We start from the raw sequence: 24767 nt of genomic DNA on the forward strand, positions 1-24767 counted from the left end.
ACCCCTGAATATTAAGCTGGTCAGTTCAAACTAAGTTAAGAAAGCCTAGTTTGTACAACAATCATGAAGGAATCAGTACCAACCACTGCAAAAGATGTTTGCATGTAAGTGAATACAACAGACCTCTCATGAACTGGACTTACCTTTGAGATTTTCCTTTGCCTATTTCTTACATCCAGTATAGCTCAATTTGAATAACTTATCTCTGTCACTGTTAAAATAGACAACTGTAAAAGCCACTTTGTGTTGCTACTTCTGAACCCAATAAATCTTGAGCCATGAGTTTCAACACTATTCATGCAGAAAGAAAGGGACAACATATAAAAAAGTTAGTGACCAGTAAATGAAGCCTATTTTTTATTTCAAGTGTTAATGGTAAAAAAAAGTTCAGCACAGCTGTTTTATTTAAAAAAGTGAAACTACATTACTATTCTTCTAGTTCAGTAAGTAAACACATGAACCCAATGTCCTTTAATGACATAATAGTTGAGAATTGTACAGTACATCTTATGAAGACCCGTAAAATTAAAGAACTACTTTAAAGTTAGTGATAAGAACTTAGAATTCACAGCTTTAACTTCTTTTTCCTCCCTCTACCATCAGGAGTACCGTCCAGCTTACGTTTCTGCACCTGGATAGGGAGTGAGAGAAAGATTAGATTTTGGCCATGATCCAAAGGACCAGAGAACTACACTGAATAAACAGACAAATACTTTTGATCAGCGGAGTTTGAAAGCACCTTTTTAAATGGCATAGTCTGTTAAAAAGAAAGTTAAAATTCCAGTGGCACAAACCCCCAGAGAGAGCCTTTGGAAGCAGCTACAGAGGCCAGAGTACACATGTTCCTTCAGGGGATGATTTGGTCAAGGATTCAGATACAGAAAGCGACTGTTTTCAAATTATGTGCCAAATTCAACAGGTTCTCTTCACATAAATCACTTGTAACAAATTCATATTTTACACTCACCAAAGATGGCTTTGGGCCCCGTTTTTTCTTCTCTGCCTTCTCTTTTTCTTCTAATTCCATGTTTTCTCTTTCAATCAAAGTGATCAAGGTGTTGCATCGTCTTTGCAGCTCCTGAGTTATGAACAAGGAAACAGACCCAATTATAGTCACAACACACAAAAAGTTCACACAACTACATCCTATTCCCAGTAGTCTCTGAATCAATCTGTGCTGTAGAAAAGAGCAGCTTGAAAAAGCCAACATTACATAAGTAGAGGGAAGAATGAATATGATCAAAATACAGCCCACTAGTACAGTGCTGTGGGCATTAAGTGAACTCTTAACAAGGAGGGTGTATATATCATTTTTGAAAAATCAGTCATAGGTTTGATTTCTGCAAGTGGTGCATATCATATACAAAAGTGACTAAGAAGCTTCCCAGTTTGGGGGATGGGAAGAAAAGAGATAGGAAGGGGGCCATGTAAGTCCCTGAACCAACACCACCACTGGACTTTAATAAATAACCACATTGCTGAATACAGCATGTGAGTAGACATGTGACACCTTGACTTATAGCCATGTAAGGTTACTTCATCGGTGTGCATGTTTTTAGAGTGAGCCTACAAAAGACCCCCACGGTAAACTTGCCAAAAATAGGGGCAAACGCTGTAAGTACACAGGAGATAAGGCCCTAGTTGAAACAGTTTGTTCATTTTGGCCTGCTAACTCCAAAGCAGGTTCCAGTGTGGAAGATAACAGCTCTAGTTCTCTGAAACACAGTTTCTGAAGAGGTTCCCTTCAGAAGACATTGATACATTCAAACTAATACATACCATTGCAGTTCTAGACTTGAGGAACCAATCAAATCTGAATTGGGGAGAGTTGCGAATACATTGCCTCAACTCATCGTAAACATTTTCTTTGTCAAATCCTAGCTTGTGAAGCATGCAGATTAAAAAGCGATCTTCCTCTTCCGTATAATTTTTTCCTTTGTTAGTGCCATACGATATCCTCAGCTGGTGAAAAGGTGCTTTGTACCTGCCAATCTAAGCAGAAATAATTTCATGCACAGAACTAGACAAGCATCAGTGTACTGCAGGTTAGAGACATGACCCACAGCTCCGTATCACTTTGAAACATGATTTTAAGTTATATATAACTCTACTTTTCTAGCAACACTGAAAACATCATTTGTAGAAAATCAGCATGTATAACTCAACCCACTTTTTAATGGGCTATATTTTCTTTCCAATTGCAGATAATAGACTGTTTTCAAATTCAAAGAGGAGTAAACTATTCAGACAGTAATAGGGAATTACACCAAGAGCACTTCACGGTTTCATGACTTAAGGCATGTCAAGCTTAACTTCTGAAATACGGAAAAAGTACCGTATTTTTCGCCCTATAGGACGCACTGAAGCAGAGCGCCCCGCGCGCCGGGCAGACATCGGCCAGCCCCACAAGCTTGGGGGACAGCAGGGAGGCGCAGCGTCGCCATCCCGCTGTTCCTCAACCTGGTTCGGTTTCCCCGACCTGGTTTTGGGGGGGAAATAAAGGAAGAAAAAAATTTCCTTTATTTCCCCCCCCCAAAAAGCTAGGTGCGTCCTATGGGACAGAGCGTCCTATGGGACGAAAAATACGGTAACTTGAAGAGAATAGGAAAGACAACATTTAAATGAAATTAAGTAGTATAATATATCATTACTCTGAAATGTCAGTGTAATTAAAAAGAATATATAATTACCTTTGTGTCAAGTGCCTTTTTAATACTGATCCGCCTTTGAATTCGAGCTTCACCTCTTTCAATCTGTGCCATTATCTTTTCTATATCCTGGAGTTCATTACATCGTTCCCAGAAAACAGCTGGGGGGGGAATTATTTGCTAGTTACATCTTGTGAAAAGTTCATCTGTTTCATAATCTTAATTAGGTTAAATAAATATGGGCAATACCTGGTTTTCAAAAGCTAAATAGCGCAATGTGCGATATATCACAATGTCTGGGGTGGTTAATCCTTTTGGCCTGGCAGGCCAGCTCAAATGTCTTCCTCTGCTGACTGCCAGGTGTTTGGGAAGTGCTGCACACAGAAAAGAGCAAGCTTTGCAATCCTTGTGCTTGAGAGGCACAGAGCACAGAGATTGCAAAGCTCCTTGGCACAGTGCATCCAAAGCACCTGACAACCAGTGGGTTATCAGGCACTTATGAAGTACTTTGAAAGGGGCTTTGCAGGCACCGTCAACTGGCCTTTTTGAGAAAGCCCCACATTTACCTTCACCACAAACACTATAAATGATGTCAGGTGTAGGTAGGGCAGGACATTGGCTTGCCAGTAGCAGCTTTGCAGGCCAAATGGGGAAAGCCAACCAGCTATTATTTCCCATGCCCTTTATTTAGGCAAATATTCACTTTAAAATATCCTGTTGATAGAAAACTGGCATTTTAATCCATTTTACACTGAATAAATCTCAAAACAGATTTAAGGCTGACTCAGTTGTTTTTAAGATTTCATAGAAAAAAACTTCCCAAAAAACTCAAAAGTGTTATCAAAAGTACTCACTTGCCTAGGAGTAAGCTCCATTGAACTCAGTGGAGCTAGACATGTATACACATGCATGTCTATTCAGACATAAAATCATTCACAGAACTTCTCACAAGAAAACATAAGTTACCAGAATATTCAATGACTTCCTCTGGAGTTTTTCCTTCTACTTCCCGGGCTATATTTTCAATGTCATCACGACCCCATTTTTCATTAGCTTTGATGAACTGATTGAAGTCTCTCTTATTCCAATTTGTGAACCCCTTAAAAAAAGAGCAAGATAGGTATTTAGGATTTTCATGTTTCTTTCAAAGACATAGCTTAATTGGGTCATCAGCTGCCTTGAGAACTTTCTGGCTAACTTAAGGGAGTTAAAACTTTGAAAACAGTGTTCTCTCTAAGTGACCCAGATTAAGCTTTATTTATCATTTAAATTTGTATCCTACCACCTTTAGTGTAAAACAATTCCAGGGCAGTTTACTACAAGATAAGAACTAAGAACAGTATCAGGAGAACACATGAAAACAGTTTAACCGGAGATTAAAATCTGAAGGAGAAAACAAAAACTAAACCTGTCTAGCATCAAAAACAGAAGGCACCAAGAACCCTGCATGGGGACAATGGGTTTGATTATTATTTATTAAAATATATACACCACTTGATTGTAAAAAAAAAACCCTCAAAGTGGTTTACAAAAGAAAAAAACAGTACTTTGAGTGCTTCTCAAAAACAAGTTTTAAAGAAAACAAATCAGTTTTCTCTTTGCAGTATTAACAGAAATGAAATGAAATGTAGACTTAGCCAGAATATGTCATAGAAGGATGACCATACCTGGGTTAGTAACTTTTCTTTTTCTTCCAACTCTTCTTCATTAAGGGGCTCAGCTTCATCAATTTTAATTTGCTCTTCCTTTTGTGCCTGGGATGCATTGGGTAAGTCAGGATTACGAGGTACCTAAAATTTACCAGACATCACCAAATACTTAAACTAAGCTTTCTATATGAAAAATTATTTGACTTTGCTAAGATTAAAATAAGATAAACCAGTGGCAAATTATATATCATCAAAACAAAATATAAATTTATTGGAATTAAAATGAAAAACAAAACATTGGTTATAATTTACCTTGTACCCAATGGTTTTTCTGTAATAAAGAATCTCTTTTTCCAACAGTTCAAACAAACGTGGTGGAAAGAACTGGAAATCCTGAACATTAGGCTGTTTTGGAGGGCGTGGCGCCTTAAAAAAAGAGACACACAAATCAAAGAAAAGAAATCAAGGCTCTTACACCATCAGGCCCACTAATACAGTAGGCAAATATTAGCAACTACAACCTCCCCAGAACAAGAACTACACAAGATACAAACTACAAATCATGCCAAAGGAAACAGCAACAGAATAAATGTTTCTCATATAATAGGACCTTCTATGACAGTCTGTCAAGAGTAGTAGACTTGTGTAGTATGCTTAATTTTACACAAAATGGGTATTTTGGAAAATAAAGGCTTTAACAAACTGATTCCACCCCACCCTCCCCATAGCAAATAAGCTAGCTTTTTTCTATTTATGTTCTGGTTTATGAATTAGCTTACTTTTGGTGCTTTTGGTTCACTGACACGAAGAGCTTCCCTGAAATAAGCATCAACAGCATAGTTTGCTTTTCTCTCACGCTTAGGTGGTTCAATCCACTCTGTGAATGCCATCTGCAATAAGCAATATTGTTGGATAATGAAATATTAACCACTCTACAGATCCCAACAACACTGCGTGAAATTCTGGTCACTAAAAGCCCCTCATTACCTTTTGCTTCTCTCTATAATCTTCTCCTTCAAAGTTATAGACACTTGACTCTGTATCCACCGTAAAATTTCTGAGTGAGCTTTCACCCATGTTGGAGAGTTTCTCATTCATTTCTGCAGTCTAAAAATACAAGAACCATTTTTTTCAATAAAACTTAATGCTTCATAACAAAATGAGAATTGCATGCAGTCAAGACAAAGCATCATTAGTGGTATTCAAATTTCGACCTGGAAAAAACGAAGCTCACATCTTATTCTGGTATTTCATAACATGTTAACTTACTTTCTTTGCCCCTCTTTCCAAAATACCATCAATATCTTCATCGGTAATTTCACTCTCCTTGGAAGCAAAGACATGGGTAGCTCCATGCCTAATCATCTGCAACATCTCATCTTTCCCCAGTTTGTTCAGATTTTGATCCACTAGTCTTCCTGAATATGAAAAATGTTGTTAAGAAACAGAATGCAACACTAAAAGTCAAATACTTTGAAATATGCTGTCATAAGAATGATTTTAATTTTCTTTTTTGAAATCTGGTCAGCCATAGAAGCAGTGCTATTATTTGAAATGTCATTTCTATTGTATTCCCTACAATGCTAAGCAAACACTTTTGATTAAATTAGTATGAGTGTACTCAATCTTTAAACACTCTACTTTTGCCTGTACAGTGCAGTTTACATTATTTTTTCATACAAAAAAGATTTTCTGAAAAAATACACAATACTTGAGACAACAGGTGAACTTTACTATAACCTATAGAAAACAAGCAATATTTAAACACTTGGATTTCTTTTTTTCTGCCTGGCAACATGTAATGTCTGATAATGGCTTCATAATAATTACAGACCATACTTTCTGAAACCACTTTCAGTAAAGATATTTTTCTAGACTTCCTGGTTTTTGTGCAACTGAAATAATATTGGTCACTAAAACAATATATTCTATGTAAATAAAAGTTATTTAATAGTACTGATTTAGGCCATGGAAGTTATACATCTACTTAAACATTTTTCCTTTTTTTCTGGATTTAAAAAAGTCAAAAGTAATTCTTCACACAGTGCATAGTTTAAAACTGTAGTATTTATTGCTAAAATCTGGACAGCTTCAAAAGGGGATTAGATAAATTCATGGAAGAAATGGCTATCAATTTCTACTAGTAATGAAGGTTATATTTTAGCTTCAGTATGTGATGTAGTGTATCCTGAATACCAGTTGCCAGGAAACAGAGCAGGAGAGACATTGCACCAATGCCATGAGGCTCCAATAGGCATTTGATTGGCAACTTTGGAAAATAATGCTGAGCTAAATGGCCCTTTGGTCTGATCCAGTAGGGCTTTTCTTATGTTATGTCCACACACTACTACAAAATGTGCATCATAAAACAGCTTAACTTACTAAAAACACCCAATATCAACCAATATCACTGTGCACACTTGTTGAAAGAAAAGCCAAGTTCAATTTACCTTGTTGAATAACTATGGAATCCAAGCGAAGTTTCATTTCTGCTCTTTCAACTATTCTTTCTTCTACAGTGTTGTCTGTAATAAACCTGAATACTCTAACAGTCTTTGTTTGACCAATTCTATGTGCTCGATCCTACAAAGAAAAGAACTCAGTATTTAAGTTATCCACAATAAAGCACTAGGCATTATATTGAACTATATTCATGCAACTCTGCATAACTTAAAATTTATTCATATGAAAGTAGAACCCAACATCTTGAACAGAAATGATAACACTGAGAAAAACTTTCTTTTATTTATAAAAGTACTTGTATACTGCAATTCATAAAAAAACAATGAAACAATTTACAAAAATTGAACATAACCCATACAATTAAAACAATAAAAAATGTTAAGACATCAGTCAGCTACTGCCAACTTGGGGAATAATTAATGATACTCCTACAGATGACCTCAGTGTCTGAGCTGGGATGTAAGTGTTCAGGGAATCCCTGAGTTACCCTGGACCTAAGTTGTTCAAGGCTTTGTAAATTAATACAAGAACATTGAACCTGGATCAACAGTAGATAGTACAATTTTAAAATAGGCTCTTGCAGAGTCAACAAGTGTATAGCATGAAAATGTGTTCAAAAACAAAGCAGAAGTGAGATTCAAGTTCATGCTTTCTAAGGTACTCTTATGAACCTTACCATAGCTTGTAGATCTACTTGAGGATTCCAGTCTGAATCATAAATGATTACAACATCAGCTGTAGCCAGATTGATTCCCAAACCACCAGCTCGTGTGCTCAGCATGAACACAAACTTTGAGCTTCCAGGTTCATTGTACGCATTAATGGAGGCCTATATAAAAAAAATGAGTCAGTCAGTACATTAATATTGGTTCATAAATTTTCAAAGAGAAAAAATATTAAGCTTAATTCTTCTGAGCACCTACTTGTCTCTCATCATGAGGCGTCTGCCCATCAAGCCTACAATATTCATAGTTTCTCCACATGCAATAATCTTCTAAGATATCTAGGACTCTGGTCATCTGACTGAAGATTAGGACGCGTGAATCTGTTCAAGATTTTAGAAGATAGTTCAAAGTAAACCGCACTCTCAAACCAATTAGTGATCTCAAGAATTTTAAGAAACAACTGCAAAAATTATGGCAATCCAGAAGTATACATCAAATACATAACTAAAAACATTAATTGCACAATCACATACTGTCAGAGCTGCCCGAGGTCCCAGCTCACAAAGGACCAACACCAGTTCGTTGTTATATACAAAAGTCTTTATTGAAGTTCATTTTCGTTTTCACAGCCGTAGCGTGCAGCTCTACGTCTGAAACTCTAGACCGCTGAAGCTCCGTCTGAATCTCCTCCCCCCAGACACCAGTTTAAGACTCTAGCCTTGCTCCACCTCTTCCTTTGCTCTTCCCTCCTCTGGGTCCTCCTGTCAGCTGGGGTCTCGCCCTTCCTAGACTCTTCTGACGCTGAGTCCCCTGAGTCCTCCCCCTGCCTCCGGCGGGCTTTAGGACCTGGTTCCCAATCCGGGTTTTCTGCTGTCCCACGCGCCTGTACATTCGAACTTGGCGCGCGCGCCCAGCCGGCAACCTTCCTCCTGACCGTTACACTGCTCCTGTCACTGCTTTCCCCTTCGGGGAGGCTAGCTGGACCTGACCTCCCCTCCGTTCCCCCACTCTCCGATAGAGGCGTGGTCAGCCCTGACTCATCTTCTCCCCCTGCTGGAGAAGACGCTGGCCCTGACACATGGGACTCTTCCCCCCCACTACGCTCTGGTGGGGAAGCTGGTCCTGATCTCCCGCTGCTGCTTTGGGAGTCCCCCCTGGCCCCTTGTTTCTGGTGTGTCCCCCCTGGGACCCCCCTTGCCCTGACCATCTGCGCCTCCTTCTGGGAATCTTCTGATTCACTGGAGAAGCTCATGGAATCTCTCGGGTCACTGCCATACTCCCCTACGCTGCCCTCTGATTCTTCCCCTTCGCTCTCCATTTCCTCTCTCCCCTGTGCCTTTGTTCCTGAGCCCCTGACACATACTATTTTTATGCATAAAGCAACTATGAAAGCAATTAAGATCAGCTGTTCATCAGTGTTTGCAGAGGTGACATCATATGACTAACAGGTGAACCATCCATCAGGATTGAGGGAGGAAGACACATCCCTGGTCCACACCAACAGGCCAAATATTTGAACAGGTTCTATGATTTTAAAATATTGTACACAACTTCTCCAGGAAGAAGGGCTGCCAGAAAGGGTTAACTCCAGCACCTTGCACCTAAAGGAATATTTGCAACTAGTCAATTGTTTGAATAATGTTCAGGGTACAGAAAAGGCTTCTTCAGGAATAGTCTCACTGCTATAATAAAGCTTAAGATTCCAAGATTTCACTAACAGGCAGACCCTATACGTTGTGTATAGTACTGTCTAGGATCTCAATACACCAATCTTGTTCCATTTAGCAGTAAAGACTGAAGATCACTAATATATTCCTACAAGGCACTACAAAAAGCCCAAACTGGGCAAATGCTACCTTATCAAATAAGAAAAGAAGCAGTTTCCCACCTGCATTTACCAGTAAGATAAACATGTTACCTTGTTCTTTCAGTTTTGGCAACAGTTTGTCCAAGACAACCATTTTGCCACTGTTCGTAACCAAGTGCATATCTGTTGTGTAAGGTGGGCCAGGCTCTGCTCCATCAAACAGGTATGGATGATTACAGCATTTTCGCAACTGCATAAGAATGTTCAGTAATCTCATTTTGTCCAGTTTTCCAGCAGAATTCAATATATCAATGTCCTTCATTAAGATTCTTGTATACCTGTATTGAAAGAGTAAGGCAACTGAGAATCATGTCACACAAAGAGTTTTCATACACAACCATCAAGATTAAATATTTTGTTCATTAATTTCATATTAATTTCAATTACTTACCATTCTCTCTGCATTTTGCTGAGACCTACATATATTTTAACTTCCTTTTTTGGAGGCAAACTTTTCTCTACTTCAGCTTTAATACGACGCAAGAGAAATGGTCGTAGTACCTACCAAAAACACAAAAAGCAGCACATGACTTCAAATTGCAGCACTACACACGAACTTGTTCATATTACCGATACTTCAGAACTATATTGCTTTCCACCCCCCTTTCAATTTGATAGGCTGCACGTGCTGTAGGCATTCCATACATATGTACGATACAAAAAGATGCAAATAATTCCATCTGCATACAAGGGTATGCCTGATTTCTGGTTCCAAATACAGTGCCATACTTCCCAACGATATTAAGTGGCAATTGAACGCAATCTCTTATTAGCCCCAATATCTACAGTACATCAATTTTTGTAACATATCAACTGAAGCTTGCAAGCAGAAAATTATTCACCTCCCAAGTACAATGCATATAGAAAATTGATTGTGTTACATAGAATAGTAGAAACATTCCTGTGAAGTTCAATGGATTAAACTAACTGATAGTATAATTAAAATCTCACCATATGGAGCCGTTCCACTAGTTTTTGATCCCCAAGACAGTTGTTTGTATCAAACCATGAATCAAAATCCTGTATTGAAATATTAAAAAGTTTAATCAGTCACCTTTCAGAATAAGATTACCCATTATTTGTCTAAGAACAAAAATTGCAATTTATTGTTGTTATGTAGTTCTGCAAAGGCTAAATCAAAGTTTTCAGGAAGCATACATAACTCTTCTAGTTCAAGCTTTCCTTGCAAAATTGTAAGAATGTTATGGCTCTGTTCCAGATGAATTAAGAGACAGAATATGCTGCAGATTCCCTTCAGATAAATATCTGAAAATTAGGTGCTAGGCACTCATTAACCCAGATCTCCTACCTTTCTTGCACTAACCATGACTTCACATAACACATGCACTGACACAAGCAATGGATACTACAATCCAACTTCCTGCCCAGAAATGCTTTGCAAACCTACTTTATGCCAGTTTCACAGCTGACATTGGTTCACATATAATGCAAAAAACCAGAACCAAAGTAAAGACTGCATTGGGAGGAGGAAAAGTTACACTGGAAAGTAATGTTCACAAGGCTCCTATTTGCAAACCATAGTATTGTAAAAAGTCAAAATTACACCTGCCACTAGCCAGTCAATTTCGATGTTCAAATACAAGGTAGCCCAATCAGCATCAATAAGGGATTATTTCTGCCTTATGTGCATTTGAAGATTCTAGAGACCTGCATTGGTTTGCTCATTAGCATAAATACATAAGTTATTCTCTCAAATAGAAAGTCTTCCCACTTTTTCAAATTATTTACATAGCATAGAATGTATTTAAAAAAAATAAAATTCTGGCTAAATATGCTTTCACTAATTCTTCCTTTTGTTTTATCAACTATAATCTTCCTGGAAAAGTAATCTTATATTTCTGAATAGTCCCAAGGAATTCAGTGGGGTTTACATCAAGGCAAGATGATAAAGTTTACTTCGTGGAATACTAAGGATGCCTATTGCCATTACTCTGACAATTATAAGTACATTTGAGAAGTTTTGTGGCTAACAAAACTTCACCTACACCACCTTCCCCCAACCTGCTGCCCTCCAGACAGGTAAGAGATCTCATGAATGTGCACACCAAATATAAGTAATCAGTATTTGATAGGCAAGATTAAAGTGAATTTTAAAAGTTGCAAACCCTTACATCAGCTGAATTAAAGACGTCTGGCAGTAAAAAGTTAAGAAGTGCCCAAAGTTCATGCAAGTTGTTCTGTAATGGTGTTCCAGTTAACAGTAGTCTATTTGTAGTCTTGAACTCTCTCACAATTTCTGACAACTGAAAGAAAAATACATATATATATATATATTAAACTCAAAGAAATATTTTTTGCATGATTTAAATATTTACATCCACTGGGTGCTTCAAAATACCTTTGATTTTTCATTTTTGATCCTGTGAGCTTCATCAATAACAAGGTATCTCCAGTTAAATTTTTTGAACACCGATTTCTCTTTAATGAGCATTTCATATGATGTTACACAGACATCCCATTCACCAGGCAACAATACATCTCGCACAAATGCAGCCTATTAATAAGAGGGAGGAAAATGATTTGAAAAACTGTAAAAATACAACTATTATTTCACATATTTCACAAAGTACCTTGGTCACCTCAGGTTTGATGCTGGTTCTTAAAAGTATTTCTCTAGACCAGGGCAGTCCAACTTTCCATACCAAGTGGGCTGCAAGAGTACTTCAACATAGAACCTGCAGGCCACACACAGAATTAAATTTCCAAATCATAAATTAAAAGTGTTTGTAATATATTTATTATAATATACACAATAATGTATGCACTTTCATTAACAATGCATGACACAAAAACTTTTTTTTAAGGCTTTAAGATGATTTTTATTGAATGTTGCCAAAGTCCCCATGGGCGAAATGTAGCCTGTGGGCCGTACGTTGGACCACCCTACTCTAGATCATCTTAAAATGTTCTGCAAATTCAGGATGATATAGAATTAAAGCCTGTGGGATGCGGAGAATATGGGGTTCTGGGTGGTATCTTTCCTGATTCAGCACACCTATCCTTTCCCCCCATCCTACCACATCAGAACTTAAAAGAAAGCTGGTGCATTAGAATCCAAGAACCTGAGTCACGGTCTCTGGAAATCTGTTTGTTAATAACACATAGTTTGTTGCCTAGCTTAGCTGTTGTTTGTTTTAAACTAAGAGCCCTGGTTTGTATATTCTGCTAAACAAAGATGCTTTGAAAGGAAACTAAACTTAGCAAATGTCCTTTTCTTGGGAACACAAAATGAGAAATGGGAGGAGGAGCACAAAAGCATATTTCACTCAAGGTAATCCACATGGTACTAAATCTTGGTTTAGCATTATGTGCCAACTACACCAGAAAATTTGAGGGAAACACTGAGGTGGTTCATACTCACTCGCTGGTCTTTGTCACCTATCAGACATACTGCCCGAAGAGTTGGCACCCATCTCTTAAACTCACTCATCCAATTATGTAAAGTTGATTTGGGAACTAATACCATATGAGGACCAGGAATATTTCTGTAGTGTTTCATATACCCAAGGAGAGAAATTGTTTGCAGTGTCTTTCCCAGACCCTATTAACAGAACATGTATCAAGTTAACTTGAGAAGTTTCCAGTCACCAAGATAAAATAACTAATATATACATAGGTAGGGGGTTAGACTAGATTACCTTCAGGATCCCTTCCAATTCTATGAGTTATATGTCTATGAGTTAAATATTCTTATTAGCCAAAAAGACACAATGAACAACAAAAATGTGCTCTACTCAAGACAGAACATGTATAAAGAAGACATCCAAACACAGCTAATTCCCTAAAACAAACATTTTTGAAGCTATCTATGTTTGCAAAACTTTCAATCAGTGCACAGGCATATCTCATTTCTCCTTCAGCTCTGCTAGACAGGATTTGTCCATTATCCAAATTATCAGGTGCACATTTTTCTTAATCATCATCTCCAACTACATGCTGCATTTCTCAATATAACCTGTCACATGCCTTAGAAACTGTATCACTTAAACTGAATTTGGAAGCAACTTAGTCCAGAAGCAACTTTCAGCTGCTTGCCAGAAGCAGGAACAATAAGCGGTGAGTACATGTTGATGCCAGTTTCTCAAGCTTCTTGAATGCTAATTATCCAACAGATGGAAACATCTTCCTACAATCTCAGAATATTGGTCTTTCTAAATGTGAAACACTCTTAACCAGAAAAGCAGCAATTTGAGAGCCTACATTGTTCCACAGAACAAAAAAGATATTCTCTAGTTGGATTTTACTGAGGCAAATCAGCATATGAACGTCATTATGTACTGTAAAGTGAACTGTTGTTATTTGCATTTGCTGTTATGCATCTGGTTTAAACCAATGTCAGATTTAGCCACAATGTAGTACAAAGACTCTGACAAAAAGAATGTAGTAACTATTTTAGTTTAGTATGATTACACCCGCGGGACGCGGGTGGCGCTGTGGGTAAAACCTCAGCGCCTAGGACTTGACGATCGCATGGTCGGTGGTTCAAATCCCCGCGGCGGGGTGCGCTACGGTTGCCCGGTCCCAGCACCTGCCAACCTAGCAGTTCGAAAGCACCCTTGGGTGCAAGTAGATAAATAGGGACCGCTTACTAGCGGGAAGGTAAACGGCATTTCCGTGTGCGGCTCTGGCTCGCCAGAGCAGCTTCATCACGCTGGCCACGTGACCTGGAAGTGTCTGCGGACAGCGCTGGCTCCCGGCCTCTAGAGTGAGATGAGCACACAACCCTAGAGTCTGTCAAGACTGGCCCGTACGGGCAGGGGTACCTTTACCTTTTTATGATTACATCTAATTTAAATTTGATAATCTCAGACAAAATCAGTTGTTGCACATACCATTTCATCTGCTAAGATACCATTGATGCCATTTTCATACAAAGAAATGAGCCAATTCAACCCTCGGACTTGATAATCACGCAGTTTTCCCCATTTTACATCTGCAACAAAAACAGTATACAGTATGAAATAAAGTCTCCATTAATACTTCCAATGACCAAGAAGAAAACCTAAGAGGATATCAGAATACTTTAGTATATATCCTAACAGTGAGCATGGAAATCCTTGGGGACACCAGGACCAGAGATCCCTCAGCTGCAACAGCAACTAGGGTACCCAGAAGAGTTTCTCTCAGTTCTACCTGCAGATTTGCCGAACCTCAAGTTTTGGTCAAATGTCCTAACATCTTGTTAGGCATAGCACAATACTTCCACAGGTAAGCCAATCAACACAGATGAGGGAGAAAGCTATCCTGATTGTCTACTTTTAAAAAACAACAACACACAGTTTAGATGGTGCACTGTAATGACAGCAAATTCCTCTTGGCAACAAGCATGAAACACACCAGGGGAATAAACCAAGTACTATAAAGCAGTGTTTCCCAACCTTTTTTGGGCAAAGGCACACTTGTTTCATGAAAAAAATTTCGAGGCACACCACCATTACAGCCCCGTGACGTCAGCGCGCAGCGTCACGCCGGGAGGGACGCACGAAAGTGTAAGTTTCAATTTCCCCCCTCCCCCTTGCCTTCCTTCTGTGCCAACCGCCAAAAAGCCAAGAAAAAAGCCAAGACTTTAGGGCAGCAGGTCGACACGGAAGAAGCTCCTACCTAAGGACAGGTGCGACGGCCGTGTCCTCTTCTGCCACACTTGGCAGCCCTACCTCACGGTCGTGACTCCCACCCTGATTTCTCCCCGCAGGTCGAGCGGCACAGGCAGCCCAATGTGTCCAGCCCAGACACAAGCCCCGCTTCCCCACTCTAGATCCTGAATGCGACCAAGTGCTCTGGACTCCCGAGCAGGGTGGGAAAGAGGACTCGCATCTGGTAGCCTCCGGGCTCCTCGCCTGCTCGAGGGATGGCATTGCAGGCAAGCTGCCGGCCGTCGCCATCGCCGCCCCCTCATGCGAGTGGACCTGCCCGGAGTGGTGGGCCGGGGGAGGCTCGCTCTCTGTGGGGATGTGGCCCGCACGAGCGGCCCCGCTTCCTCCTGCCCAGGGCTGAGCTCCTTACCCGCGATCTCGGTCTCGCGCACGCGGATCCCACTTATTCCGAAGCTCGCGCCACTAGCCGGGGCTCTCACACCGTGCCAGGGCGAGGCGGCGCGGCCCACTGACATCATCGCGGCTCGCCGCCGCCCTCGACTTCCCTGTTCCCTCCCCTCCCTCGGGTCGCCGTGGTTACCGAGGACTGCAAGCTGCTCGGGCGAGCGTGGGGCATTAAGTGGGAGAAGGAAAATTAAAATTAAAACTCGCCTAAAGGCCGCCACTCCGGATATGAAGCTATCTTTCGAATTTTTTAATTTTTCCCGCGACACACCAGGCAACATCTCGCGGCACACTAGTGTGCCGCGGAACAGTGGTTGGGAAACACTGCTATAAAGGATCCAAACAGACTATGCACACACTGCCCAAACAAATCACTACATTTTTATTAACTGCAATTACTTTTTGTTGGTTGATATTTGGCAAATGTAAGGGTTTCTGTAAAATTTGGCAGAAAGCATTCTCTATTTTAGTTTTAAAATACCGTATTTTTCCATGTATAAGACTAGGTTTTTCCCCTAAAAAATAATGTCAAAAATTAGGGGGCATTTTATACTCTGGGCCATCTCCCCTCATTTTCTTAAATCTGAGTCCCCCAAAATAGGGAGCGTCTTATACATGGGGGCATCTTATAGATGCAAAAATATGGTAAGTAATTGATATTGTACCACAAAGAGCAAAAGCCACTACATACATGATGGAGAGTCTTCAAAGCGGGTGCAGACATTAGTGGTCTTTGAGCTTTCTGTTAACAGCTCCTCATCCTCTTCCTGTTCAGTTCTGCGATGGCGATAGCTAAAAACAATGCATCAGTCTAAGTATGGAGCAACTACCATGTATACCAAAACACTCAAAGAAGCATATTGCCCGAGAAGCATAACACCAGTACAAGGAAGACCCTTGCCACTCTTTCCATTTCCATGTCCCAACTGGAGAGGAAAATGGTAGTAAATGACAGGTTGCAGAAGTGAACTCTCATTCCCTTCTCCAATCCCAAAGTGAAAAGAGCAGCAAGAGACTGTCCCAGAATTCGTGGAGTCGCAAGCACAAGGTCGGGAACAACAGCCTGCTCCTCTCACAGGCAGTATCTGGTAGCCATCAATTTTGAGCTGGCTACAAGCCAGGCAATATCTGTGAACCCCTGCAATACCTAAATACCCTGATCTATGAATTCCTGTATTTAAAAGATTATTTCCCCAGTCATGTGATGCTAATAAATATTGACTTTGTTTTTAGGAAGTTGTCTATGCTATGGAATAAACTTAAAAGAAAAACAGTTTACAGACAAGTGGCTTTCTTTAGAATTGTGCTTATACATTGGAGTTAATTTTTTTAAAAAAACTACCTCACCACTTTTTATGCTCTAGATTGACACTTGTCTGTAAAAAGGATAATAATTTCAGTGATAATCAACAGATTGGGTAGCACTCACTCGCCAACTGATAGGAGATTTTGTTTTTCATCCTTCTTTAATCGTGGCCGTCCTGGTTTCATTTTCAAGGGTGAAGTTGGAGTCTTTTGAGCAGCAGGCTGAATGAAATGAGCAAACAATTCTGTTTGCTTCAACAGATACTCAAATCTGTTTGCTCTGTCTGTTTGCTGGAATAAGAATGGAAAATATAAGCAAAGATGCAAGCAGGATTCTAGGATTACATTAGCTTTCAGCATGTCAGAATCAACTACATATTGCCCCATCTAAAAACATCCTTCCTGTTTAGGCTAAGAACATCTAAAGATGTACACACACTGAACATTCAACCCTAGTTCTGAAGACAACTCTTTTGACATTGTCAATGTTTCTACTGGGGGGGGGGGGAGATGCAAATTTTATCTTTAATTAACCCTCTAAAGTTGAAGAGTAGCTGAGCAAAGTTCAGAGGTTTGTTTTTTAAAAAAACACTAATATCTACTGAGTACTCACATGCACCATTAACTGAAAAGATGTAAATGAACATTTAATCTAACTGCTGAAGGCTTGAGATGCTATGTGTGTTCCTTCCTGTAGTTAAAAATGTGCAACCACACTGCTAGTAGGAATGCTAGTCATTATCTGAAATATTTCACTTCATTTCATAAATAATTATTTTACTTCATTTCTGTGCCAGGTACATTATATGTATGCATTTTATAATTCTTGTTCCAAAGAAAGAATGCCTCCTCCAGTCAGGAGAAAGCAGGTAGCAGATATTTCCACACAGCAAATATTAACTGCTTAGACCATGAGATGTAACAGGTATGCAAATAGAAAACATAGCAACTGGTTCTTTAAGACTAGAAGACTACATACTTTCTTCTTTTCTGACTCTCTGCTGGCAGAATAATAGAGAAGGATAACATGAAAGCTGTCTGGATGTCCTACAATGTTTGCAAGTTTAGAAACATGGCAGGATACTCAAGTGTCTGGCTGTTACTTCTCTGTTTCTCAGGCAGATAAGCACAGAAGACAGCAAATATCGGAAATATCCCCTGTCATGCAAGTTGTCTTTCAACCCTTCTGACAAGACAGGGTGGGAGGACAGGAGAAAGCAGAGAGCAGCAGGAAAGGATGTCCAAGGCTGACATATAAGCAGCTATTTAGTCTCTAAGCATCAGTAGTGGTCCCACCTGGCTCTCTCCATTCTTTCAGAGCCTTTTATTCTTAAGGTAATAGGTATTGAGAAACCCAGGTGGAGACATCACTGCCCTTCAAAAACGATCACCTACCTAACTGCCAAGTCACATGTTTCACAACTGTCCTTTGCCCCTTATGAACTAATTCCTCGTTCATAAGAAGGGGGACCAGGATGTAATTGCACTCGACTTGTGGAAGCATCTCTTGTTATTACCACAACTGTCCCTACCACATTGAGTCTATGAATGGTGCAAGGTGGGGGAGGCCATGGAGAAGGAAGAGGTACAAATGAGAAACAGAAGAGGTCTGTAGCACACAAGGCAAGTGAGCAGAATAAAGAATATTTTCTGCACTCTTATTTGCATTGTGATGTGAAATCTCAGACAAGAAGAGATTAACATCTTTATCAATCTTCTAAACCATCTAAACAATACTTATTAGTATAAAACTACAAACCATTTTCTCTTCATATGTAGGATCTGGTTCTTGGTTCTCTTTTTGTATTCCTGGAGATTCGTCATCAACCACATCCTGGAACATAAAAATTAAAAAGAGATACTTTGTTTTCTTTCTGCACTTCAAAACTTCACAAATGTATCAAGTATTTAAGAAGCAGGTAACCCAAGGTGGTGTTTCTCATGACAAGCTGCATATATCCACTATTTTGTCTTTTTGGCATGGTTATACAGTTATGATATCACTTCTGATCTATTTTTTTAACAGCCTACCCAATCTAATAACAGAGACGACAAACTACCATATTTTTCCATCTATAAGACGCCCCCATGAATAAGACAACATTTTGGGAACAACAACCAATCGCCAGTCCACCCTCTGCACTATCCGTGTATAAGACGCCCACTGATTTTTGACATTATTTTTTGAGGGGGGGCTAGTCTTATACACAGAAAAATATGGTATATTAACATTTGTTGTCTTGATCTCATGTACCTTTTAATAATGTTGACTGTCCAATGTTTATTCCTTTCTCCCAATTATATAACCATCAAATTGCTGATCATACTGGGTCTTCTACTGAAAATTGTTAATCTTAATATTTTTTCCATTACAGTAATTTTATAATGTATTATTTATTCATTGCAGAAAGTTTCAGTAGACATTTTGTAACTTTTAAATTGATAGATGAAGAATATTGCAGATAGTACGTTTCAGCATTTAATTCTCCACTCAATACAGGTACTATAGTAACATGGTAACAAGTATGATGGGAAAGAAAGGCAGTAAGGGAGCTTTATAACACAATGTATTTCCAGTGCAATGTGAAATTTATTATATAGCTATCGGAAACTATATAAACATTTTCTTTCCCTATGGCCTATTTAGTGAATGCAAATTATAACTTGGGGGTGGGGGGGAGAAGGAAGGCAGAAAAGAAAACAATACATATCACTTTAAGAGGGAAATTTATCAGGTCACAAGGAAATTTTAGTCAAACAAAATAATGAGTTCATTTTATTCAAAAGCTAATTTACTGACTTCCAGTTCTCCAGTGTATTTGTTTTTAAATTGGCCGATGTAGTTTCAATGAAGTCTTCAAATACAGTCCTGCATGAAGCACTTTATGGTAATCCAATTGGACTATCATCACACATGAATTGCCAGGGCCAGAAAAGGACCCAGTGGGGAAATCCAAGTCTGTACAGTAATAAGAATGCTATTGGTCACTGCTGTTACACCAGCCATGAACCTGAGTTTTTAGGGGCAGTGTAAACCCATCCAACACAGATTGCACACTAACTATACTAAGTAGGTTTACTCCTGCTGGCAACAGCCCTCTGGGTGCTCTGTGCGTGTTTACGTGCACATGTGTGTGTCTTCACAGCTCTGCTACCTGCATTCCCCCGACTGATGCCAAAGATTGGATCTGGGACATCTAGCATGCAAGGCAATGCATTTTCCACTGAGCTGTGGCCCCAGTCAATTTTTTAAAAAAGTAATATTGAGGAGGTAAGATGTAGCAATGGATTTAGCTTGAATAATGCCTCCCTTTTAAAGCATTTAAGTTACAAAGAATCTTAAAATTCCTTATCTTGTAAACTGTCCCGTCTGTCATCTTCAGATGAAGGATAGCATTATAAACAAACAAACAAACTGTTCCAGATCCTGTCAGATTAAGTTTCAGTTTGTTCACCCAATCTTTAATTGCATTCCCAGGATTAAACAATGACAGCTAGAGTTGAGTACTAGCAGCATACTGATATCACTGTACCCAAGGTCTCCAAGCCATATCACCCAACAATTTCATGTTTTGTAGCACAGGAAATAAAAAGGAAAATTTGCACAAGCCAGCAACCATGGGGTAGAACCCAGCACTACCTCTTGCTCCAATCACTTTAAGACCTCCCCTGGCTCCAACCTGGAAAAGTTATCATGGTTGTATATTTGAAGAAGAAAAAAGACACTGAGGAGATCTGTTAAGAGTCAACAGGGATGACTTTTCCCATCCATTTCTCCTATAAAACCAGATCTAGTTCAGTATCGTGTAAGGAAACCCTGGCATTTGAGAGCAACTACACATTCCACTATCTAAAGGAAGAATTCTGAGATTATTAAAATCAGTTGGATCTACTGAGGATTACCTTTAGGAGCAGACAGGGTACAAGTGATAGACCACAGGGACTGTAGGGACCAGTCTCTCATCAAGGAGGCATATAGCAGCATCTCCATTATGCAGCATACTATCTTCCTATGACATATGTATTTTTCAATTTGTACAGCCCAATGATGTGGACAGGATTATTGGCAATGTGAGAGCTAATCCTTGGCCTTCCTGGCTCATTAAAAAGGCCAGTGGGGGAATGGCTGAGTGGGTACAGAGAAGGGGCAATGCCTCCTTACAACAAGGAAGGGTTTCAGCATGCCCAAAGGAGGCAGTTATAAAACCTCTATGGAAAAAGCCCTCCCTGAATCCCACCATACTGGATAATTAGCTGCCTGTTTTCAATATTCCCTTTTAGGGCAAGATACTGGAGTGTGTTGTGGTATCTGAACTCTAGCGGTTCTGGGATTCAACAGATTATCTTGGAGCATTTCAAACTGGTTTCAGGCCTGGTTATGGGACAGAAACAGCTTTGGTCGCCTTCATAGATGACATGCAAGAAACTGTACAGGAGTATGTCCCTGTTGGTTCTGCTGGACTTTTCAGTGGCTTTTACACCATCAATCATGGTATCCTTCTGAGTCACCTTTCTGAGATGGGACTTGGGGGCACTATTTTACAATGGCTCTGTTCCTTTCTGGAGGGGCAAACCTAGAAGGTGGTCTGAGGGATTCCTGTTTGAACCTTGGCCATTAGCTAGTGATGTTCCTTAGGGTTCTGTCCTATTCCCATGGCTATGGAACTTAAGACAAATTCCTGAGCCGCAGCAGGTGAAGGACCCTAAGCATTAACACTAACATCCCCACTTGGCCCCTCAACACGTTAACAAAGGTAAAATGATCAGCTTCACAACACAATGGTGTGTGAAACCATACAAGGCACCCACTACCTATTGTTATTATCCCCCCTTGTTTAAATCAGGTGGTTCAACAACTTGCAGCCTTTGTGTTTGTCTGTATGAGTAGAACTTTTAGTGTATTAGTTGTTGCTGTATATTAACCACCAATATAGTTATATAAGGCAAGATTACACAACAGAACAGAAAAACACCAAACTATAAGGCTGCAAGTACCAGGAAGTAAGTCCTTTTGAAAACAGTAGGATCAGGTTTTTAACAGCCCATTTCCCCATATTAGGAAAATGTATATAAACTAGAAACAGGTGCACAAATGATAATACAACATGGTACCAAACAAAAGAAAATGTATGCAACATCACCATCAGTGGTGGGGTAAATGCATACAATTGACTTTTCACAAATGACTTTTTATTCTTTTCGTGGGCACAAAATATCTATCTTTATCCATTCCACCTTAGAACATCTGACCGGGGCAGGATGGGCCACTTGTTATATCAAAGTATCCTAATGGAAGGCCAACCACTCTAGCCCTTGTACCAGACACACAAAGCACGAAAGACCTATAACAACCAAAAAAAATCAAGCAGGCCTTTTGTGTCGTAACCTCACCGCAGAACCAAAACAAGCCTTCAAACTGCGCGCACGCATTGGCAGGAACGAATTCACTAATCGACCCAGTTTGCGAGTAGGGTAACTTTCGTGCGTAGTCCATCCTGATTTCACTTGTTTGAGACTCGCTTCCGACAAAAAAAACCACCTTTAAGGATTGGGCCGTTTGAGGGGATCGCGGTGTGTGCGGAGAGGGAGGCTGCTTCCCTCGGAGGGATCTGTGCGCCCCCTTCCTCCTCCTCCTCCCCCCTCCAGTTAACGCTCAGTTGCTTGCTTCGTCGGGCCGCTTGCTACGGCAAAGAAGAAGCAGAGGATCCCGCCTCCGGGAGAAAGGAAGGAAGGAAGGAAGGAGTCTCGTCGCTGGAGGTGCCAGCCAACGCGCCCGCCTTCCTCAGAGGGGGAAAGCGAGGGCGGGACGCGCGCCCGGGGCTCCTGACGCGAACACCCAACGCACGTTGGCGGGGCTTCCCGAGGCGCTTCAGAGAGGAGCCGCTCCTCCTCCTCCGCCTCCTCGCTATTGTCTCAGCCCCACGCGGCTCGGCTGGGGCCCAACCCGGCCGCTCTGAGGCACCGCCGACGAGAGAGACGCCAAACCGACGCTTCCGTCGAAGGAGAAGCGCGCTGAGGGGGCGCCACTGGATCGGCGCAGCGACCTCTGCCCCCCCCCCCGCCGCCGCCGCCGGAGCGGGCGAGCGAGCGAAGAGCCTCCCCACCGACCGGGCAAGAGCCGGCGACGAGGAGCTTCACACCTTCGCCGCCGCTGCCCCCCTCCCCCCCCCTCATCCCTTTTTGTTTCCTCACCGCTCCTTCGGCGTCTCCTCCGGGCGGCCCCTCCGCGGCGCCCGCCCCCGCGTTCTCCGCCACGGGAACCGAAGCGCCGGCAGGCAGGGAGCCGGCGTTCTCGTTCTCCTGCCCCGCCGCAGACATAATGGATACCCCCGTCCACGCACGGGCGGCGGCGGCCTGGCTCGAAAACTCCGCCGCTTCGATATAGATCTGAGGACGGGTCTCGCCGCTCGTTTCGCTCCGCGCGACTCGGGCCGGTCCTTCTTCTTTTATTCTTCTAGTAGTTCTCCTCCTCCCACGGCCCCCTCTCGCCGCTGCCGCCCCGGCTTTCTCAGCGCGATCCCACCAACCAGGAACAGAGCCGGCTCTCGAGTCTCGCGAGACAGCCTCTCGAGGGCGGGCAGGCGGAGGAGGAGAGGAAGGGGAGCCGAGACGCCGGCGCTCGCAGCGCGCGGATTCTGATTGGCTAAGAGGAGAGAGAGGAGGCGGCACGGGACGCTGCCTCCGCGATTATTTTGGCGTGAGGGCGGAGGAGGAGGAGGGAGTTGGGGCCGCGCGCGCGTGTGTGTGAGCGCGATTCCGGAATCAACGAGGGAAGGGCGGGGACTGTGTTTGCGTCATTTGAGTAGCTGGGAGGGCCCGGGTTCGTTCTTTTCGCGCGTTGGGAGCGGGGCGGAAGGCGGGATCAGCCTTGGACACGCACATTGGGACGTTTTCACACATGATGTTGAAGGCACGTGCCAGGGTCTGTTTGGGTGCCTGCCATTTTTTTCCTTTTTCTTAGTAAAATGCTTGCACAGTATTGCTTTATTTTATTTGCGAACCTCCGGCCTGCTTCTGTAGCGCATCTCTCAGATAACTAAAATATAACAACTTGAGAATGAGAAACAACCATATAAAACAACGACCCGATGTGAAAGCGAAACGGGGACAGCAGATACATCAAGTGCGCCACATTAAAAATATTACCCGCAAAAGAAAGCGAAAGCCTGCCGGAGTCTGTTCGTTTTTAAAGACAGGAAGCGTGGGGAGGCAATGCATTTCTTATTTCGATAAAGGGGTTTGTCAGCTTTTGTGGGATTCCAGCTCCCATCAGCCTGGCCAATGGTCATGGGTAAGGGGAGCTGGAGTCCCAAAAAATCTGGGTAGCCTCCGCCTTAAAACAATATAATTCTGATCATACATTTAACTACAGTTTGCAACATGGGATGCGATTTGGGGTTTTTATAAAATTGCGTCCATTTTTTTGTTTTCTCTAGTCATGCAATGGTGGGGAAAGCAGGACAAGATGAAATTCCCTTTTGTAAATTATTAAAGTTACATATCACCTGTCCTTATTTGGGTCAAGTAGGCACCTTGCTAAACGAAACAAAAGTAACGCCACTTTCATGACCCACTTTAGAGAAAGATGTAACCGACAGTGAGCCCCACATCACCAGTTAAAGACCAGTGCTTTAAACAATTGAAGCTGATCATTTCATGTGTTTTCCAATGCATAGGAGCATAGAAAGCTGCCAAATTATCAAGAGGGCCATTTTTGCTAATTTTAACACCCCAGAGTCTCTGTATGGAAAGAGGTGGCCTTTCAAATATTTGGGGCCTGAGCCATTTGGGGCACCTTGAATTGGACCTGGAAATGAACTGGGAACTAGTGTAACTGTTTTAAAACAGCTTATATGAAATCTAAATAGGATCCCAGCCAGTAATATGGCCACTGCATTTTGGATCAGTTGGAAGTTTCCAAGTCGTCTTCAAAGGTAGCCTCCTATAGAGCACATTGCAACTATCCAGTCTCGAAGTTACCAAAGGATGGAGTATAGCTGTTGGGGTCCGCTAACCAGGCCCAAGCTGCCTTGGTCTCCCATAATCACTCGTTTATTCAGCTGAGTGTGATGGGGAAGCCGCCCCAAATAGCCTTTGTTCATACTTTTTAT

At 41.4% G+C, this 24767-nt stretch overlaps 1 protein-coding gene across 4 annotated transcripts; it reads right to left on the reverse strand.

Annotated features, from left to right (window-relative positions):
* Window positions 1-329: 329 nt before the first annotated feature.
* SMARCA5 (SNF2 related chromatin remodeling ATPase 5) lies at window positions 330-23268 on the reverse strand. Of its 4 annotated transcripts, none has more exons than XM_081208354.1 (24): window positions 22849-23265; window positions 18416-18490; window positions 16781-16947; window positions 16043-16143; window positions 14146-14246; window positions 12675-12854; window positions 11652-11807; window positions 11425-11556; window positions 10244-10312; window positions 9684-9793; window positions 9344-9570; window positions 7684-7805; window positions 7437-7589; window positions 6748-6880; window positions 5567-5715; window positions 5285-5404; window positions 5077-5187; window positions 4610-4723; window positions 4316-4402; window positions 3615-3747; window positions 2691-2809; window positions 1780-1992; window positions 968-1078; window positions 330-631 (listed from the first exon to the last, which is right to left on the reverse strand). In XM_081208354.1, exons 1-24 carry the CDS (start codon window positions 22972-22974, stop codon window positions 566-568), a joined length of 3075 nt encoding a protein of 1024 aa, XP_081064480.1. In that variant the 5' UTR covers window positions 22975-23265; the 3' UTR covers window positions 330-565. The 4 variants fall into 4 exon arrangements, with proteins under 4 accessions (XP_081064480.1, XP_081064479.1, XP_081064481.1 ...); XM_081208353.1 differs by having other exon boundaries at window positions 4316-4438; window positions 22849-23255; XM_081208355.1 differs by lacking the exon at window positions 22849-23265 and adding an exon at window positions 22048-22187 and having other exon boundaries at window positions 4316-4438.
* Window positions 23269-24767: the final 1499 nt, after the last annotated feature.

This window comes from Podarcis bocagei (genome assembly GCF_964188305.1).
Source record: "Podarcis bocagei genome assembly, chromosome: 9".
Lineage (NCBI taxonomy): Eukaryota > Metazoa > Chordata > Lepidosauria > Squamata > Lacertidae > Podarcis > Podarcis bocagei.

Coding starts and splice junctions, on each gene's coding strand:
- SMARCA5 (XM_081208352.1), bottom strand. CDS start 22,974: ATGTCTGCGGCGGGGCAGGAGAACGAGAACGCCGGCTCCCTGCCTGCC. Junction 16,144..16,780: donor AATCTCCTATCAGTTGGCGA/GTGAGTGCTACC, acceptor CATTGTTTTTAG/CTATCGCCATCGCAGAACTG. Junction 4,724..5,076: donor GTGAACCAAAAGCACCAAAA/GTAAGCTAATTC, acceptor TCTTTTTTTAAG/GCGCCACGCCCTCCAAAACA.